Below are 20,984 nucleotides of genomic sequence, written 5' to 3' on the forward strand. Positions count from 1 at the left end.
TGAAAAAGGGGCTTCCCTGGTGGCACAGTGGTTAAGAATCCGCCTGCCAGTGCAGGGGACGTGGGTTTGAGCCCTGGTCCAGGAAGATCCCACATGCCGCAGAGCAACGAAGCCCGTGCGTCACAACTACTGAGCCTGAGCTCTAGAGCCCACGGGCCACACCACTGAGCCCGTGTGCCACAACTACTGAAGCCCAGGTGCCTAGAGCCCATGCTCTGCAAGAAGAGAAGCCACCACAATGAGAAGCCTGTGCACCGCAGCGAAGAGTAGCCCAAGAGAAGCCACCACAATGAGAAGCCTGTGCACCGCAGCGAAGAGTAGCCCCTGCTCACCGCAACTACAGAAAGCCCGTGCGCAGCAATGAAGACCCAACGCGGCCAAAAATAAAATAAATTAATTTAAAAAAGAATCTGAGAAAGAATAAACATATATATACATATAACTGAAAAAAGTTGCACTTTTTATTTAAAAAAACGATCAGGCAAATTATATAAAACAATAGAAAACAGTCCTCTATTCTTGCCAGTAAATCTGATCATTAAAATAAACTACTTTCAAATGTGTAAAAAATGGTTAAAAGAGTAAATTTTGGAATTCCCTGGCGGTCCAGTGGTTAGGACTCCGCACTTCCACCTCAGGGGGCACGGGTTCGATCCCTGGTCAGGGAACCAACATCCTGCATGCTGCACGGTGTGGCAAAAAAAAAAAAAAGTAAATTTTGTTTTATGGATATTTTACAATTAAAGAAAACCTCTCATGTGTTCTAAACATTTTCTCGAAACATTCTTTCCTCATTCCCTCTCTAGCTGAAAGCTTCACCTGAAGCTAGTGACTCCTGAAGCCCTTTCAAATGTTGGCTGCTTAATCATCCCTTCCCTCCTGCTACAGGATCCAGCTGTGGGGTTGGTAGCCTCACCAACACGCCCTAACACCTCACGGACTTTCAGCAGGCAGACTTGAGGCTCCATCACCCACTATGTTTTCATGTTGCACGTACCCATGGTCTGTGGCATAGGCTGCCTCATTCCTCACAAATTGTATCACCTGGCTCCCTCCCACTCTAATATGACTTCTATGGTCACAAAGAACAAACATTAGGGACAAAGTATTTACATGCAATTTAGCATAAAATTAGGACATCCTAGAAACTTCTGGATGGTAATCGATTTGCTCAAAGCCAATCAATCAAGTTACCATAACAATAGGTCCCAGACTGAATTCTTCCATTTGCCTGTTGTTTGCCGTCTCCCTTTCAGAATTTCCCATTGCCAAAACTTGTTTTTCATTTGTCTCCCCAGGTTACATGAATCTCACAATCAGAACCAAGAGACCAGCCAAGTCAGAAACAGCCCTTGGACTTTTGGTTTTTTCATTATTTCTCTTTAGTTCTCCAATATCCAAGGTCCTCGAATTTTTTATGTCTCTGATTCAATTTTTTTTTTTTTTTGAGGTGGATCATTTTTAAAGTCTTTATTGAATTTGTTACAATATTGCTTCTGTTTTTGGTTTTGGTTTTTTGGCTGCAAGGCACGTGGGATCTTAGCTCCCCAACCAGGGATTGAACTCTCACCCCCTGACTTGGAAGGCAAAGTCTTAACCACTGGACCACCAGGGAAGCCCCCTCCGATTCAATTTTAGAAAAATAGGGAGCCCCAGTTCAGCCTGGAAGAGTCCCGTTCTCTTAAAAGTTGAGAAACATGGGGGCTTCCCTGGTGGCGCAGTGGTTGAGAGTCCGCCTGCCGATGCAGGGCACACGGGTTTGTGCCCCGGTCCGGGAAGATCCCACGTGCCGCGGAGCGGCTGGGCCCGTGAGCCATGGCCGCTGAGCCTGCGCGTCCGGAGCCTGTGCTCCGCAACGGGAGAGGCCACAACAGTGAGAGGCCCGCGTACTGAAAAAAAAAGTCGAGAAACATGGAGATTTAATGAGGGAAAGTGCTGGATACACAACCTCTCTCTGAATTTAAATGTTTTTCACCGTAGTACACATCCTTGCCAAAACAAAGGGGAAGGCTTGACCATTTCTGATACCCCTCTCTCTTGTTCTTTAAGCACCCCAGACCTGTAGTAAGCTCTCAGAAGAAGAAATGAAGAAAAAGAAAGATCAGTGATAAGACTTCCTCACCCAGTCTGGTCCCCGGTCCTCCTGGCTGGTCCCCATCAAAGAACAGCTGTAGAAACTGAGACTTAAAGGCTGTGCCTGCCCCTTGATTGGCCATAGAATCTCTCCCTTCCCATTGGCTGGCGTGACTCTTGATTGACTAGTCTCAGAACGTGATGTGAAACTGTTTGGGCTTGTTTTCCACCTCAGGTGTGAATGATCTTCCTTCATGCATCAGTGAATAATTCCTTCAGGGGTTGCTGACTCCTGGATACTCCCACAATGCTATTCATAGCTCTCTGTCTATAATATCATCACTGGGCTTCTGAACAATGTTCTCCCACTACCATTGAGGGATCTTTTGGAGACTGGTAACGGGAACCTTCGGCTTGTCATCTGAATATCTGACTTCTCCTATACTGTTCGCTTCCCAAGGGAGACTATCTTATGCATCTTCTCACCTTTCAGAGCAGCACCTAAAATGAAGCATTCATATATCAGGAAATCAATGAATATTCCCAAGTAACTAGCTCTAGATGGAAAGAGCAGAAGTTACAATTTGAAAATGCCTTTTTTTATTGTGATAAGAACACTTAGCATGAGACCTATACTCTTACATGTTTGTTTTCAATACAGTAGTATTAACTATAGTCATGATTGTACAGCAGAATTCTAGAACTTAATCATCTGGCATAATCAAAAGTTTACACCCATTGGGGCTTCCCTGGTGGTGCAGTGGTTGAGAGTCCGCCTGCCGATGCAGGGCACATGGGTTCGTGCGCCGGTCCGGGAGGATCCCACATGCCGCTGAGCGGCTGGGCCCGTGAGCCATGGCCACTGAGCCTGCGCGTCCGGAGCCTGTGCTCCGCAACGGGAGAGGCCACAACAGTGAGAGGCCCGCGTACCGCAAAAAAAAAAAAAAAAAAAAAAAAAAAAGAGTAATAAAAAGGGTTTTATGGGATTCATTGGGGCTACAGTAAAACCCAGCATCCTGGAGTGCCAGAGAACTTGCTGGTAATTATAATTCAGGAGAGCTCAGAATAAATAAATTTCTGCATTTCCTCCCTCAGTTGTTGGAGATGATGTGGAACAGCAGTAGGTGATGATCCCAGGAAGCTCCCTGTGTCCAGAGACTGTGGGCTGAGTATCTATTAGTCAGTCAGGAGAATACGACTTGTCTTCACCTAGCTCCCAATGTATTAGGAAGACGGAGGATAAAGGGATGAACAAACAAAAAAGTTCTTTTTATTTTGAGGTGAAGAGAGGGAGTCAGTTATGGTGACAGGATGATCATCAGCTGATTATGAACAGGTGAAACCAAGCGGGCTGGAGCCTGAAGGAGCAAAACAACTGCAGTGGTGGACGAGGGGAATTCCCGGAAGACGGTGGCGTAGGAGTTGCTGTGATGAACCTAAATGTGTTTCTTTGTTACGGAAAGAGTCAGCTGGCTCTCGAGGGAAAAGGGAGAGAGGCCGGCAGGCAAGTCGAAAAGCCTGAGGTGCCCGCCCGTGAACGTTCTCCTCCCCCACATTCCTGCCGGTGGTAAGTGACAAAGTGAATGTTTATCACTGTAAAAAATCAGCTTGGTGGGAATTCTCTGGCGGTCCAGTGGTTAGTTAGGACTCAGCGTTTTCACTGCCGAGGGGAACTGAGACCTTGCAGGCCTCGCGACGCAGCCAAAAACAAACAAAACTCTTGGTATCACTGATTTATTTTTTCTATTTTTTGTCTTATACCTCTTTTATTTACTTCTGTTCTGATCTTTATTTCCTTCCTTCTGCTAAGTTTGAGCTTAGTTTGTTCTTTTTATAGTTTTGTGAGGTATTAAGTTAGGTTGTTTGTTGAGGTTTTTTGTTGTGATTTTTGGGTTTTTTTTTTACAAAAAAATGTAGTCTGTATTTTTAAATTTCAGGAAAAAATTCAAACTTCTCATTATCAGTAATTAGAAACAATGCACGTAACGTACGGTTATCCTAATAACTGTAATATCTACAGAACCTTAATCTTATCTATAAAAAATGAGCATTAATATGCTTTTTCTTTCTGGAATATTTGTCAGAAAACTAATTAGTTCAAGCAACTATACCCCAGTTAGAAAAAAATAAAACTAATTAATTCATCTTGAAGAATGTTTTGTATTATTCTGACTAATTTGTGTTATGTTGAAAATCTACATTTAAAAAATGTGTTGTTGGAATTCCCTGGCGGTCCATTGGTTAGGACTCTGAGCTTCCACTGCAGGGGGCACAGGTTTGATCCCTGGTGGGGGAACTAAGATCCTTCAAGCCACGTGGTGCAGCCAAAAAAGAAAAATGTGTTGTTGAAAAAAAATCATAAATTTACTATATAACCAGTTTCGTATAGTGGTCAGTGGTGTCAAGAATATTCTTACTGTTATGCTATAGATCTCCAGGACTTTTTCATCTTACAAAATTAATCGTTATATGCTTTAGAAAAAAAAAGTCTTTATTTTCTCTCTCTCCAGCCGCTGGTATCCACCATTTTTCTTTGATATTCTCTGTATGTGACCACTTTACATAACGTGTGTGTGTAATTCTAAAGCAATTTTTGTGTGTATGATGGGTGGGTTTATTTCACTGGCATATTGTCCTCAAGTTTCATCCATGTTGTTCCTTCCTTTAAAGGACTGAATAATATTCCATCGTGGGTAAACACCATACAGTATTATGTTTACTTATTCATCTGAAGATCAGCTTTGGGTTATATCAGTTCTTCACTATTGTGAATAGTACTGATATGAACATGAGTTTGCAGATGTCTCTTCAAGTTTGCTATTATTTGGGGTATGTACCTAGAATTTGGATGACTTGGCCGTATGGTAGTTCTAGTTTCAATTTTTGTAGGATCTGCCACGTTTCCCCTAGTGGTTGTTGCATTTTATAACCTTAGCAATAGTGCACAAGGTTTTATATTTCTCCCCATCCTCAAAAACAGTGGTTATTTTCTGTTTTTTTTTTAATAGTAGTCGTGTTAATTTGTGTGAGGTGATACCTCATTTTGGTTTCTCTTTGCAATGCTCTAAAGATTAGTGCTGTTAAGCACCCTTTCATGTTCTGGTTGGATATTTGTATATCATCTTTAGAGAAATGTCTATTTGCTCATTTGTTAATCAGATTGTTTTTGGTTAAGTTACAGAAGTTCTTTATAAATTTTAGATATTAACACCTTATCAGATATGTGATTTGCAAGTATTTTCTCCCCTTCTGTAGGTTTTATTTCACCTTGTTGATTGTGTCCTTGGACTCAGAGCAGTTTTTAGTTGGATGGAGTCTCATTTGTCTATTTTTGCTTTTGTTGCCTGTGCTTTTCATGTCATATCCAAGAAATCATTGCTAAATCCAATGTCAAGAATTTTTCACCTATTATTTTCCTCTAGGAATTTGATAGTTTTGCATCTTACGTTTAGGCCTTTAATGTATTTTGAAATAATTTTTCTATATGGTGTGACATAATCGTCCAGCTTCTTCATTTTGTATGTGGATATCCAACTGGCCCAACAATATTTGTTCAAGAGACTGTATTTCACCATTGAGACACATGGGCACCCTTGTCAAAAATAATTCTGATCATATATGCAAAAGGACTCTCCAATTTCTCCACTGATCTATATGTTTGTCTTCATATCAGTAGCACAATATTTTGATTAGTAATTTTTTGTTGTAAGTTTTGAAATCAGAAACTGTGAGATCTCAAAATTCGTTCTTTTGCAAGATTGTTTTGAGTATTGGTGGGGGGGGTCCCTTGAAATTCCTTATGAATTTTAATATAAATGTTTCTATTTCTGGAAGAAATATTGTTGGGGTTTTGATAGGGATTGCATTCAATCTGTAGATGTCAATACTACCCAAAGCTATCTTAACAATACTGAGTCCTCCAATCCATGAATACAGGATGTCTTTTCATATATTTGAGTATTCTTTAAATGTTTTTTTCATCACTGTTTTCTACTTTTCATCGTACAAGCGTTTCATTTCCTTGGTTTGGTTTATTCATCACTATTTTATTATTTTGATACCGTAAATTAAATTCTTAATTTTCTTCACATATTGTTCATTTTAGGAAAATCTTCATTGTTCTGTTAATTTATAAAAGACATTCTCCTATTTAAGATCCTCCCATTTCCTGGGTCCAGAACACCAGTGCCTAGAGGTGACTGGTCTTCCCATTTTCCTTTCTCTTCCTTACCTTCCACTCTGCCTCTTGCTATACACCAGTGCCTACAGATGACCGGACTCTCTATTTTCTTTTCTCTTTCTTTCCTTCCACTCTGACCCCTCTGGCTGAGGCCCCATGCAGAGGAGGGAAAGACCTGGTCCACTCTGACCCTCACCTCTGGGAGGTGAGACTTAACTGCCTAGATCTTACTTTTGTCTTAATGTAAGCATTTATCGCTATAAACCTGCCTCTTAGAGCAGCTTTTTTTTTTAATTGGAGTATAGTTGCTTTACAATTTTGTGTTAGTTTCTGCTGTATAGCAAAGTGAATCAGTTATACATATACATATATCCACTCTTTTTTAGATTTCCTTCCCATTTAGGTCACCACAGAGCACTGAGTAGAGATGTCTGTGATATACAGTAGGTTCTTGATGAATCCCATGACATTTAGTGTGTTGTATTTCCATTCATGTTTGTCTCAAGATATTTTTTTATTTCCTTTTGGATTTCTTCTTTGCAACATTAGTTGACCAGGAGTTTGTTGTTTAATTTCCACATATTTGTGAATGTTCCACATTTCCTGCTGTTAATTTCTACTTTTGTATCATTATGGTCAGAAGATACTTTATATGATTTTAATCTTCTTAAATCTGTTAAGTCTTGTAGTGTTGTTTTGGGACCCAACATGTGGTCTCTCCTGGTAAAAGTGCCCTCTGTGTGCTTGAGAAGTGTATGTATTGTGCTACTGTTGTGTGGAATGATCAGGATATGTCTGTTAGGTCCAGTTGGTTTAGAATGTCATTTATGTCAATGGTTCCTTCTTGATTTTCTGTCTAGATGACCTATGCAGTGTGGAAAATGGGGGTATTGCTCATATTTTTATCAAAATGAATAGAAAAGGGTCCTTTTATACTTGTTTAACCCAAGGCAGCAAGTGGAGAGAGAGAAATTTTAGTGAGATGAACTGTAATTCATTTTCAGGTGTCACAAAATAGTGTGAGTGTTGGAATATAACTAATTTCTTCTTTCCACTTTACTTGCTTTTTATTACCCACCATTTCCTTTTTGTTTTCTATATGATTAACTTATTGTGTAATGGAGGTTATCAACTAAATAATAATTTGGGTGTGACCCACCATATTAACTGACTTTCTAAATGACAAGTTGATATGACCTATGTAAACTGTAAAAATATATGTGTGTATGTGTTTCTGCTCTGACATCATTCACTCGTGTGTCCTGCACTTTCCCATCTCTAGAGAGTGTGCCCCTTTGATGCATCTAAGGACAGGTCATAGTTCTGCAGCATTTTCATGGGACTGTGACAGGCAGGGTCTCTCTTGGTTCCACACACAATTTTACTGGAAACAGAAACATTGAAGTTCCTCTTGGTTGATGCCAGATTCTCACAGTATTGTACCTTGAGAGTTCTTAAAAATTTAAACACCAATGAGTCCTTAGAGGAAAGCTTACAGAGAGATCACCATATCTGAGGGACATAGAAATAAAAGGGATAATGAATATCTGCAACTAACAAAAAATATCTCCTAAACTGTTCAGCTTGGAAGAAGAAAATGTGATGAGACTAGCAGAGTGGAAGGCAGGAAAAGAAGGAGGCTGAGGGCCTGAGAGCATCAACTGTTACCGTAGCAAAATTCCAACATCTATAGAATTGAAGTGATTACTATTAGCCAAGATAAGCACAGGACCAGGACTGTGGGGAAAATTATTCTCATTATGGTGGTCTTAACAAATGACCCAGTTGTTTAGGCTTTTTATTAGAGCCTACATGTTCATCTCTGGGCTATGGGGTCCTGCACTCCTATCATTTACTCCACCACACCATCAGGTGGATTATTAAACATTTATTTCTTCCATGCATTCAGTAAAAGCTAAGATAAGTGACAGGAGCAAGTTAAAGAAACAAAAATAGTGAAAGTCATATTGAAACTTCAGGGAAGAATCCCATCAAAAAGAATAAAATACCTAGGGGAAACCTACCTAAGAAGGTAAAAGACCTGTATTCTGAAAACTATAAGACACCATGAAAGAAACTGAAGATGACACAAAGAGACGGAAAGATAAGCCGTGTTCTTGGATTGGAAGAATCAGTATTGTCACATGACCATACTACCCAAGGCAATCTACAGATTGCCATAACTAAAAAAAAAAAATAAAAATCCCACATGCTGCAACGAAGATCCTGCATGCCACAACTAAGACCGGCACAGCCAAGTAAATAAATAAATAAATAAAATACTTTTTTAAAAGAACTGGAAACTTAAAAAAAAAAAAAAAGGAATTCAGGCTTCTTTTTTTTTTTTTTTTTTTTTTGCGGTACGCGGGCCTCTCACTGTTGTGGCCTCTCCCGTTGCGGAGCACAGGCTCCGGATGCGCATGCCCAGCGGCCATGGCTCACGGGCCCAGCCGCTCCGCGGCATATGGGATCCTCCCAGACCGGGGCACGAACCCGTATCCCCTGCATCGGCAGGCGGACTCTTAACCACTGCGCCACCAGGGAGGCCCCAGGCTTCTTTTATAATAAAAGGGGAGGGGGTGTGGCTGCTTGGTGCCAACTTCTTGGTGCCAGCTAGACCCAGGAGGGAGTGTTATAATCCTTTGCTCTGGCAGCTGTCCATGTAGGTCAGGTCATATGTTCCTGTAAACCTCCAGCAAGATAAATGTTACTCTCTGTTCTGCAACTTTCTATCTCTGTGTGAATGAGAAGTGTTACAGCTTTAAAGGTCAAGCCTGGGAAGCAGAGCCGTGAGAAAGGGCGTTTATGTATATTTCAGGCTCTAGGCAACATTCTGTTACAAAGATGCAGAGCCCTCAGGAACTAAAGGAAGAGATCCAATATGGATTCAGGTTTGTTATTCTCTTTTAAAATCTTGCCAGCCATAAAGAAAAAGCCATTTTGAAGAAGTGATTGTGAACCACTGAGTATATTAGGAAATACTTCTGAGCAGGTTTAATTAATTTCATGATCTAAACATAAAGAGAGTCTACATAAGTGAGCAGAAAGTATTGGAAATTAGCTCCATTTATTTCATGAAGATTAATATTGATTGCAAAAATTTCAGGTTAAAAATCTTTTTCTGTCCAAAATTATAATCTTCACCAACAGTCATAATATTCCAGATCTAATACAGAATGATAATGAAACAATATTTCATCCATATTGTTAAAAATAATTAAAGAAAGCACTTTAGATGGTAAACTTTAACGCTTAGTGAAACGGTCGGAGAACTGCAAAATCGGGCAGAAGGAGGGGGAGGTTTTATAGAAGAAAGAGTAAAAAACAAGGAAGTAAAAAAAGGAAAATATCTGACTGGCTGGGGCCACATAGTCAAGCTTTGTCTGGGGTGAGAGGAAACAAGGAAATTAGTGTCCAGAGCTGGCTTGGCACAGGGGAATTGGTTGACTGATATGCTGCATTTATAGTCAGTTGGAGCATTTACAGGGACATGAATGTTACTTAAATTTCAGTTTGCCAAGGTGGCACTCTAGATAGGAGAGGCTTCACCTTAGACCTAGAAAATTAACAATACTAATAAAAATAAAACTAGGGATAAATTGTTCTCTTTTGTTTGTCGTAAACTCCCTATGTCCTCAATAAAATTTCACTCGTTCAAAACATAAATCAAAATCTGATGGAATTAAGGAGGAGAGGTGGGAATGTGAATAAGGAGGGAGGAGAGACCATCTCCAGTAAAAGCCCCTGCAGGGGAATCTCACTCCAGAGCTGCGCGGTCAGTAGCTCATGGAGGCCACAGGAGAGCCTAGTGGACTTGAGGTGGTTCCAGTTTATGGAATTGCTTTTTTCTATCTCAGAATTCTACAAAAGGCAGATTTGAGAGAGCAAGGTCTGTAGAATGTAGTCCTTTATTAATTGAGCAAGTGTTGTCTGAGGTCAGCTCAATGCCAAGCTAAGTGTGTGCACTTAGTATACTATGCCCGGGGAGTCCTGGGCTGGCTTTGATTTTTTTATACACAGGCTAGAGAAATGACAGTGTCTTCATTTTCTTTAGTCATCATGGCTTGACAGTCTGCGTAAGATGGTGAATACCCCCCTTTGACTTATTCAAACTCTCAGGTTCTGCAAAGTTTTTGCCACAGGTGGGTCCAGCTGGGGTGGTGGATGTATTTCTGAGTTTAGACCACCAATGTCCAGGAGAGATAGAACATGACCCATTAATTACATGTCACTTGCTGCACACTAAAGAAAGTAAAAAGAAACTCTCAATTATTTTAATAGCTTAAATATTGTCATTTCAAGCCATAATCAATTCTGAAAAGATCTTAAGATAGTTTATATTCTCTCCATCTTAATACATCTTTGAAATCCAGTGTGTATGTTACACTCACAGCACCTCTCAGTTCAGATGAGCCCATTGCAGGAGATCAATAGCCACATGGGACTGGAGGCTTCCACACTGGACAGTCAAGATCTGGACCCTTTCACCAGCTCAGCTAAAAGACTTTTCTTTTTTTTTTTACATCTTTATTGGAGTATAATTGCTTTACAATGGTGTGTTAGTTTCTGCTTTATAACAAAGTGAATCAGCTATACGTATACATATGTCCCCATATCTCCTCCCTCTTGCGTCTCCCTCCCACCCTCCCTATACCACCCCTCTAGGTGGTCACAAAGCACCGAGCTGATCTCCCTGTGCCATGTGGCTGCTTCCCACTAGCTAGTTGTTTTACATTTGGTAGTGTATATATGTCCATGCCACTCTCTCACTTCATCCCAGCTTCCCCTTCCCCCTCCCCGTGTCCTCAAGTCCATTCTCTATGTCTGCGTCTTTATTCCTGTCCTGCCCCTAGGTTCTTCACAACCATTTTTTTTTACACTCCATATATATGTGTTAGCATATGGTATTTTTTTCTCTTTCTGACTTACTTCACTCTGTTTGACACACTCTAGATCCATCCACCTCGCTACAAATAACTCAATTTCATTTCTTTTTATGGCTGAGTAATATTCCATTGTATATATGTGCCACATCTTCTTTATCCATTCGTCTGTCAATGGACACTTAGGTTGCTTCCATGTCCTGGCTATTGTAAATAGAGCTGCAGTGAACATTGTGGTACATGACTCTTTTTGAATTATGGTTTTCTCAGGGTATATGCCCAGTAGAGGGATTGCTGGATCATACGGTAATTCTATTTTTAGATTTTAGGGAACCTCCATACTGTTCTCCATAGTGGCTGTATCAATTTACATTCCCACCAACAGTGCAAGAAGGTTCCCTTTTCTTCACACCCTCTCCAGCATTTGTTGTTTGTAGATTTTTTGATGATGGCCATTCTGACTGGTGTGAGGTGATACCTCATTGTAGTTTTGATTTGCATTTCTCTAATGATTAGTGATGTTGAGCATCCTTTCATGTGTTTGTTGGTCATCTGTATGTCTTCTTTGGAGAAATGTCTATTTAGGTCTTCTGTCCATTTTTTGATTGGGTTGTATTTTTTTTAATATTGAGCTGTGTGAGCTGCTTGTAAATTTTGGAGGTTAATCCTTTGTCAGTTGCTTCATTTGCAAATATTTTCTCCCATTCTGAGGGCTGTCTTTTCATCTTGTTTATAGTTTCCTTTGCTGTGCAAAAGCTTTGAAGTTTCATTAGGTCTCGTTTGTTTATTTCTGTTTTGTTTTTTTTTTTGCGGTACACGGGCCTCTCACTGCTGTGGCCTCTCCCGTTGTGGAGCACAGGCTCCGGACACACAGGCTCAGCGGCCATGGCTCACGGGCCCAGCCGCTCCGCGGCATGTGGGATCTTCCCGGACCAGGGCACGAACCCGTGTCCCCTGCATCGGCAGGCAGACTCTCAACCACTGCGCCACCAGGGAAGCCCTATTTCTGTTTTTATTTCCATTTCTCTAGGAGGTGGGTCAAAAAGGATCTTGCTGTGATTTATGTCATAGAGTGTTCAGCCTATGTTTTCCTCTAAGAGTTTGATAGTGTCTGGCCTTACATTTAGGTCTTTAATCCATTTTATTTTTGGAAACACTTTTTAAATAGGATATTTTTCATTTTAAACTGATCTGAGGCAATAAATAGCAAGAGTTGTGAAACTCAAACTCATGGAAAAGATCAGCCTCCAGATCATATGCTGATGATCCCTGTGAACAAACTTTGGGACAGTTTGGAGAAGTGAGACCATGAAGGAAAATGCCCAACGGGAAACAGAGGGAAGGGGGCCCCTGGTGCCCTTTGAGTGTCCCCTCCCCCCAATTATGACTTTCATTCTAAATTTGGATTCTCCCACAGGGAACACAGAAACCTTCCCTGACCTCTGCTCAGCTGCTCATGTAGATCTTCTCAGTAATTACCAGGAGTTGTCACTAATCCCCAGACGTGGATGAGGGCCATGAGCACTGGGGATAAGATTTGCTCCTCATTGGAGATGCCCCAGACTCTCCATGCAGACAGTGTCACTTCTACTACAGATGGCATGATAATGGCACCTCTGTGGGGAGGTCGGGTCCAGGCACCCAGTCCCTATAACTATGGCCCATCCTGATTGACACTTCCCTGCACAGAGCTCTGGAGCCAAGTCCAGGCAGGTGACTGCTTCCTTGCGTTCAATCTCAGGGCAGAAAACAGGAGAGAAGGGCTCTCCAACAGGAGAGGAACTCAAAGCTGTATTGTTAGCACCATTAGGCAGGACACTGCTCACCCTGCCTTGTCCTGGGGTGCCCCATTCATGCCCTGGCTGGGCAGGTAGAAGTTGAAAATATATTGTGTATGTTTCAGAGTGGTACCAGGGTCATGAGTTTCCCTGAAAGTCCTTGTGCCCTGAAGCCCCTAATGATGAGGGAATGAGGGATGGGGTCACTTTGGAATTTGTGCCAAGCCATTCAAAGTCACTGAGATCCTCAACCATGTATCAAAGGGTCCACTGATTTTTCAGACCTAACAGATTAGCTTTGTTGTGAATATAAAAGGACACATGGATGTGCAGAGTTTCGGTTGGGACTTAAAAGTCCTGAAACATGGGGCTTCCCTGGTGGCGCAGTGGTTGAGAGTCCGCCTGCCGATGCAGGGGACGAGGGTTCGTGCCCCGGTCCGGGAGGATCCCAGATGCCGCTCCGCAGCTGGGCCCATGAGCCATGGCTGCTGAGCCATGGCTGCTGAGCCTGCGCATCCGGAGCCTGTGCTCCGCAACGGGAGAGGCCACAACGGTGAGAGGCCCCCGTAGAGCAAAAAAAACAAACAAACAAACAAAAAAAGCCAGTCCATTTGTTTTAGGATTAATCATGATGGCAATGTTCTATTAATTTCAACCCTAATTCCAATTCTTATCATCAACAGAGAATACTCGAGATCTAAACTAGAATAATAATATGGCAAAATTTGGTTCATATTAGTTTAAAAATAACACTTTCAAGATACAATTATCTCTTGTGTGTGTGTTAATCTCTTTATGACTGGAGGGGAAAAAATCTCACTAATGCCAGAATTAAATCACAACCTGATTGGATTAATGAAGAAAGGCAGGATGGGAGTGAGATGGGAGGGGCCGCCTCTAAGAAAAAGCCCCTTTCGGTGGATCTCACTCTGGAACTGAGCTGTCAGGGGAAACAGCTGGACCTAGTTGAGCAGAGGTGAGCCTGTCTTATGGGATTTTGTTTTTACTTCTCAATTTTCTACAAAAGGCAAATATAAGAAAGCAAGGTGGGCTTCCCCGGTGGCGCAGTGATTGAGAGTCTGCCTGCCGATGCAGGGAACACGGGTTCATGCCCCGGTCCGGGAGGATCCCACATGCCGCGGAGCGGCTGGGTCCGTGAGCCATGGCCACTGAGCCTGCGCGTCTGGAGCCTGTGCTCCGCAACAGGAGAGGCCACAACAGTGAGAGGCCCACATACCGCAAAAAAAAAAAAAAAAAAAAAAAAAAAATTAGAATTATATGTTCTAGTTCTGTGAAAAGTATCAAGGGTATTTTATAAAGATTTCATTAAATCTGTAGGTTGCACTTAGTAATATGGCCATTTTAATAATATTAATTCTTGCAGTCCAAGAGCTTTGGATATCTTGCCATTCCTTTGAATCACATTCAATTTCCTTCATCACTGTTTTATAGTTTTCAGAGTATAGGTCTGTCACCTCCTTGGTTAAGATTATTCCCAGATGTTTTGTTTTGCTGTTAATAACTCTTTTTTTCTTTCTTTTTTTTTAATTGAAGTATAGTTGATTTACAGTGTTATGTTAGTTTCATGTGTGCAGCAAAGTGATTCAGTTATACATATGTATATATCTATTTTTTTCAGATTCTTTTCCCTTATAGGTTATTACAGAATATTGAGTATAGTTCCCTGTGCTATGCAGTAGGTCCTTGTTGATGATCTATTTTATATATAGTAGTGTGTATATGTTAATCCCAAACTCCTAATTTATCCCTCCCCCCTGCCACCTTTCCCCTTTGGTAACCATAAGTTTGTTTTCTATGTCTGTGTGTCTATTTCTATTTTGTATATAAGTTCATTTATACTATTTTTCCCCCAAGTATTTTTTGATGGAATTTAAATGGAATTGTTTTTTTACTTCCTCTTCCTGATAGTTCATTATTAGTGTATAAACACACAACAGATTCCTGTATATTAATCTTGTATCCTACAACCTTGCTGAATTCATATTAGTTTCGAGGTGGAGACTTTGTTTCTTTATACAGAATATCATGTCATCTGCAAATCGTGGCAGCTTAACTACTTTCCTGCCAATTTGGATGCCTTTTATTTCTTTTTCCTGTCTAATTGCTGTGGCTAGGACTACCAATACTATGATAGAGTGGTAAGAGCGGGCATCCTTGTCTTTTTCCTGAATTTAGAGGAAAGGCTTTCAGCTTTTCACCACTGAGTATTATGTTGGGTGTAGATTGGTTGTAAATGAGCTTTATTATGTGAGATATGTTCCCTCTATAGCCTCTTGATAAGGGTTTTTATCAGGAACAGATGTTGAATTTTGTGAAATGCTTTTTCTGCATCTATTGAAATGATCATGTGATTTTTATCTTCCTTACAATCAACTTTTTAAAGTTCTCAAGGAGATCGTTTATGTTGTCTTTTTCTAATCATATCTTCCAAACTGAGTGTGCATCTGACACTTACAACACCTTTCAATACGGATGAGCCCCACCTCAGGTGCTCAGTAGCCATACATGGCTGGTGGACACCATATCTGACAGCTCAAGTGTAGTATAAACCCTCTCACCACCTAAATTATACCCCAAGAATGAATCATGTCCTTCATTCCAAACAGCATTTCAAAAATCAGAACTCTGGGGCTATGAATCATTTATATTTGTACTTATGCCTTCATTACGTAGCAATAATGGTTTCAAATCACTATGCATGTAAAGATAAAAGTGACCCAGGGAATAGTATCGATTCAACTCATGGAAATTCCAATCTCATGCGCATTTTTCCCATAGAGGACCCATGGCTGAACACTTTAAGGAAGCAAGTAAATGTATGGTTTGCCTGAATTATCTTGAAAACCCCATGTACCTGAAATGTGGATATGTCTGCTGCTTCCAGTGCCTCGATTCACTGCAGAAGGAGGCTGATGGGGAGGGTTTATTGTGCCCCAACTGCTCTATGGTCTCACAGAAGAATGACCTTAGGCGCGCTCTCAAGCTCGGAGCTCTGGTTTCAAAGGTTAAGGAGTTAGAGCCTCAGCTGAGAGCTGTTCTCCAGATGAACCCAAGGATGCGGAAGTTCCAAGGTAAGACATCTGTACAAACTGCCCTCAACCCATAAAGGGCCCTGGAAAAAGCACCTTTTCAAAAGCTCTCCACTAAATAAGGGCACTAGCTGAATTCTGGCACCTGAAATTTCTATTCTTTCCAGGAAACCATTGTTCTCACCTGTAAGTATAGAGAAGAACTATCTGTTGACTTTTTTAAAATTTTTACTGGAGTATAGTTGATTTACAATGTTGTGTTAGTTTCAGGTGTACAGCAAAGTGAATCAGTTATACATATATCCACTCTTTTTTAGATTCTTTTCCCATATAGGTCATTACAGAGTATTGAGTAGAGTTCCCTGTGCTCTACAGTAGGTCCTTATTAGTTACCTGTTTTATATATAGTGGGGCGTATGTGTCAATCTCCCAATCTCCCAATTTATCCCTCCCCCGCTTCCCCCTATCTGTAGATTTTTAAGAAAAGATAATATTTAGGCCATGCCCTAGTCCTGTGCTATCCAATATTAGATACATTGGAATATTTCCAATGGCCACTGGCAGCTTCTGATCACTTGAAACATGGCGATTGCCACAAGTAGGAATCAGATTTGGATAGATTGGAGGATATGGAATGTATTAAAATCAATTATACCTGATTGTTATTTTTAAACATGTAAGAAAATTTAAAATCCACACGGGGCTCTCATTGCATTTCTTTGGGTGGCACTGCAACACAATATGGTTTTTCAAATTTGAGGATGTATAAATTCCCTGACCATCCAGTTTAAATGTAGGTTCTTCTTCTTGAACTCTGGGCTGACCTAAGAATCTGGATTTCTGACTTGAGCTCCGGTGATGCTGATAGTGCAGGTTCGTGGCCCACACTTTGAGTAACAGGCCCCTGCATCTAGTGAATCTGAACTCTTCAGGCAGCGAGGCCCAGAGATACGCACTGTTTAAAAGCCCCAGGTGATTCTATGCACAGTGAGTGTGGACAAGGAATACTTAGAGCACAAGCCCCCCAGGGGAAAGGATGGTAAAAGTGCATGTGGTCGTGACTGTAGGTTTCAAGCCTGTTGCCGAGTCTGGACCTGAGCACTGCAGCATGTGCTTCACTCCCTGACCTGGACCTAAGATGCCTGATTCAGGCTCAGAATTCTGAGCAAAGGGGAAGTATCACAGCTTAGCTGCGTGTCTAATTCGGAATGCTAGGACCCGGGTTTATTGGAGAGTGCCACAATCTCATTCTGTCACCCATTCCCTGCCTCCTATGATGGGTCCTTGGGTGTGAATGGGGTGTGATGATTGTGCGATGATACACATTCCAGCCAGCGGTGTCATCGGGAAAGTAACCACTTGTTTTACTTCTTGAGTGAGTTTCCGTTTTGCTCCATGCAAACCTGTATTTATGATGGTGAAACCTGTCACAGAAACTTGACAAGCCTTCACAAGTTCTCTCCAATGGTCAGGAAGTCTGAGCACCTCCCAAAGAACCATGTTATAGGGGAGCCAAGTGAAGTCATTGGCCTTTGGTCCAGAGGGTTTATTTCTGAGGCTCTATGCACATGGTCACATTAGGACAGGCAGGTCTATGCACCCATCCTCATCACAGGGTTCGTTGGAGATGTTGCCAAAGCACATAGTACTTCTCCAGTTTACCTGGCCCGTGAGCACTGCCCCATCCATTTCTGGGTCTAAGTTGCTACAAGATCCCAGCACATCCTTACCCATGTCTATGGGAATCCCTTCCTCTATCTTGACTTCCAGAGTTAACCCATCTCATCCAAAGACTCCTAGCATGTTTTCTTTATATTTTTCTATAGCTCCAGAGAATGAAAAAGAACTGAAATGCAATTGCCTATTTGCCTATTCGACAACTCTAAACAAAGAAAGTAGATGCAAAAAGAAGAAAAAAGAAAAAAATACCTTACTATTTCAAAATTACTCTGCAACATGTAAAATCACCATCATTCAAATGTATATTTGATGTCTATATTTTGACAGAGTCTGTGTCAACTGGAAATTTTTGAGAAAAATCCACACCCATGGACTCTTTTTTTCATGTATATCATGTACTGAAGAGAAGAAATAATATTTTAATCAAATAATCCAATTAATGTAAAGAAAACACCAGTATGAATCAGAAAGACTAGTTCCATTTTAATCATTCATTCTACATGGTATTGGATCTAATCCAGGTCAGGGAATCTTCCCCAGGAACCTTCTGCTTAGGAAAGAAGTGTAGAGTTAAAGAAGTGAAAGTGAATGAAACATATGGGACTTTTCAGAAGCCGTGGATTGTAGTGTCTGGTGTATGTACTTGCTTATTTTTCTTTCCACAGTGGATGTGACCTTGGATGTTGACACAGCCAACAAGTACCTCATCATTTCTGAGGACCTGAAAACTGTCCGTTGTGGGTTTTTCAAGCAGAAGAAGAGGTCCCGACCTGAGAGATTCAGCCGTACAACTTGTGTCCTGGGATTCCCTCTGTTCACCTCTGACCGCCATTACTGGGAGGTGGACTTGGGGTCCAGCCAAGAATGGGATGTGGGCGTTTGCAAAGAATCTGTGCGTCGACGAGGGAAGACTCAACTGGCTCCAGATCTTGGCTTCTGGACTGTGAGTTTGAGAAATGGAGATGTCTTCTCTGCCCACACTGTGCCTTCCACTGTTCTCAAGGTGAGCCCCAGGTTACATCGAGTGGGGATTTTCCTGGATATGAATATTGGGATTGTTTCCTTTTATCACGTTGGTGATGGATCCCATATTTTTACATTCACTAAAGTTTCTGCTGGGGAGCCACTGCGTCCATTTTTTTCTCCTGCATATCCGACTAAGGATGATCAAAGCTTCCTGAGAATCTGTCCTTTGATGAGTCTAGGCACTGACGGTCCTCTGTGGAATCCAGGGCAAAGCAAATGAAACTCTGACTATGGAAACATGGATAGGAAATTCTTGTGTACACATAGCTGTGAATGGGAATGTTCCTGTTTGCTACACATATGGTATAAAAGTGTAGCAGAAGATTATTGAACAATTCATGAATCATTAACACAAATTGTATTAGGGAAAATTACATTTCCAGAATTAGTGTTATAGACTTGTTTATTTCTATTCCAATTATTATGTTCTTTCAGATCAATTTCCAAATGTTTTCTTTTAATTTCCTGTAAGCTTAACTTAGTGCATGATGGAGATTATAAACTAAATAAAGTTCATTTGTGACTCTACAGATGCATTTTTCTACATATTATGGAAATAAGACATGTTTCAACAGTAAAAAAAAAAAAAAGCGTGCACGTATTCGGTTTCACTCAACAACTGAAAAACACACGTTCATTTCAAGTGCACCTTGAACTCTACGGGCCGTATTCCATTTCTGTTGGACATTGCCTGTCATGCTCGAACCCTCCTACCCCCAGCTGGACCCATCTGGCTGTGGCAGGAGGCCTTGCAGAACCTGAGAAGTTGATTTAGTCAACGGGGGACGTTCACCATCTTATGCAACATGTGAAGCCATGACGATAAAGAAAATGAAACCCTGTCATTTCTCCAGCTTTTGTGTAAAAATCAAAGTCAGTTTACTTCTCTCAGGACAGAGTATTCAGTTCCTTGCCCCTAAATGCACACACACTGCCTGGCGCAGAGATGGCCTCAGACAACACTTGCTGAATTAATAAACATCTCCGTTCTGCAGACCTTGTCTCTCAAATATGCCTTTTGGAGAAATTTGAGACGTGAAGAAGAAATTCCATCAAAGTGGACTCACCTCAAGTCCACTAGGCTCTCCTGTGGCCTCCACCTGCTTCCACTGACCGCGCAGCTCTGGAGTGAGATTCCCCTGCAGGGGCTTTTATTGGAGATGGTTCCCATTTCCTCCTTATTCACATTCCACCTCCCCTTCTTTAATCCAGTCAAATTTTGATTTATTTCTGGAATATGTGAGGTTTTATTGAAGATAGGGAGGTGACCACAAACAAAGGACAGCAATTTATCCTGAGAGTCATTTTAGTTTTGTTAATAGTGTTGAAATCACTTTCTAGGTCTTAGATGGACCTGCTCCTACTTAGTGGTACCAGGTCAGCAAACTGAATCTAATGTAATTCTTGTTTCCCTGTAAGTGCTCCACTGGATCATAAACAGAATATATCAATTCAGCCCATCTCTAAGAGCCAAGCCACCTCTGGATGCCGTACTTATTTCCTTGCTTCTTTTCGCCCAAACAACCTTTTGTATGTGGCCCCAGCCAATCAAATATCTTCTGTTTTTTACTTCCTTGGTTTTTATTCTTTATTAAAGCCTCCTGCTTCTTCTACCCTATTTTGCAATTCTTCGAATAGGGACTGTTTCAAAAATGTTAAAGCTTATAACCTAAAATACTTCCTTTAATCATTTTTTTAAAATAAATTTATTTATTTATTTACTTTTTGGCTGTGTTGGGTCTTCATTTCTGTGCGAGGGCGTTCTCCAGTTGCGGCGAGTGGGGCCCACTCTTCATCGCGGTGCGCAGGCCTCTCACTGTCGCGGCCTCTCCTGTTGCGGAGCACAGGCTCCAGATGCGCAGGCTTCAGTAGCTGTGGCGCACGGGCTTAGTTGCTCTGTGGCATATGGGACCTTCCCAGACCAGGGCTCGAACCCGTGTCCCCTGCATTGGCAGGCAGATTCTCAACCACTGCGCCACCAGGGAAGCCCCCTTCCTTTAATCATTTTTAACCGTATAGTTGAAATATTGTTTTACTTTCATTCTGAGATAGATCTGGACTATTATGACCGTTGATGACGTTTGGACAAGGAAGGAAATTTTGATACCTGCTACAAAATGGGTGAACCTTGAACATATTATGCTAAGTGAAATGGAGCCCATCTAAAAAGAAAAATACACTATGATTCCATTTATAAGACACTTAAGGAGTCCACTTTATAAAGACAAAGAATGGTGGTTGCCAGGACCTGGGAATTGGTGCTAAAACAGTTATTGTTTAATGGGTACAGAGTTTCAGTTTTACAAACAAGAAT

The 20,984-nt window shown here is 41.3% G+C and overlaps 1 protein-coding gene across 1 annotated transcript; it reads left to right on the forward strand.

The window, feature by feature from the left end:
* Window positions 1-13,865: 13,865 nt before the first annotated feature.
* On the forward strand, window positions 13,866-18,890 carry RFPL4A (ret finger protein like 4A). The gene is made up of 3 exons (XM_060085084.1): window positions 13,866-13,890; window positions 15,714-16,006; window positions 18,310-18,890. Exons 2-3 carry the CDS (start codon window positions 15,721-15,723, stop codon window positions 18,888-18,890), a joined length of 867 nt encoding a protein of 288 aa, XP_059941067.1. The 5' UTR covers window positions 13,866-13,890; window positions 15,714-15,720.
* The last annotated feature ends 2,094 nt before the right edge of the window (window positions 18,891-20,984 follow it).

The sequence above is a fragment of the Mesoplodon densirostris genome, chromosome 19 (assembly GCF_025265405.1).
Source record: "Mesoplodon densirostris isolate mMesDen1 chromosome 19, mMesDen1 primary haplotype, whole genome shotgun sequence".
Classification (NCBI taxonomy): domain Eukaryota; kingdom Metazoa; phylum Chordata; class Mammalia; order Artiodactyla; family Ziphiidae; genus Mesoplodon; species Mesoplodon densirostris.

Excerpts from the sequence above, each read along its gene's own strand:
- RFPL4A (XM_060085084.1), top strand. The coding sequence starts at position 15,721 with ATGGCTGAACACTTTAAGGAAGCAAGTAAATGTATGGTTTGCCTGAAT. Across the intron at positions 16,007-18,309 it reads AAGGATGCGGAAGTTCCAAG|TGGATGTGACCTTGGATGTT; the intron begins GTAAGACATCTG and ends TTCTTTCCACAG.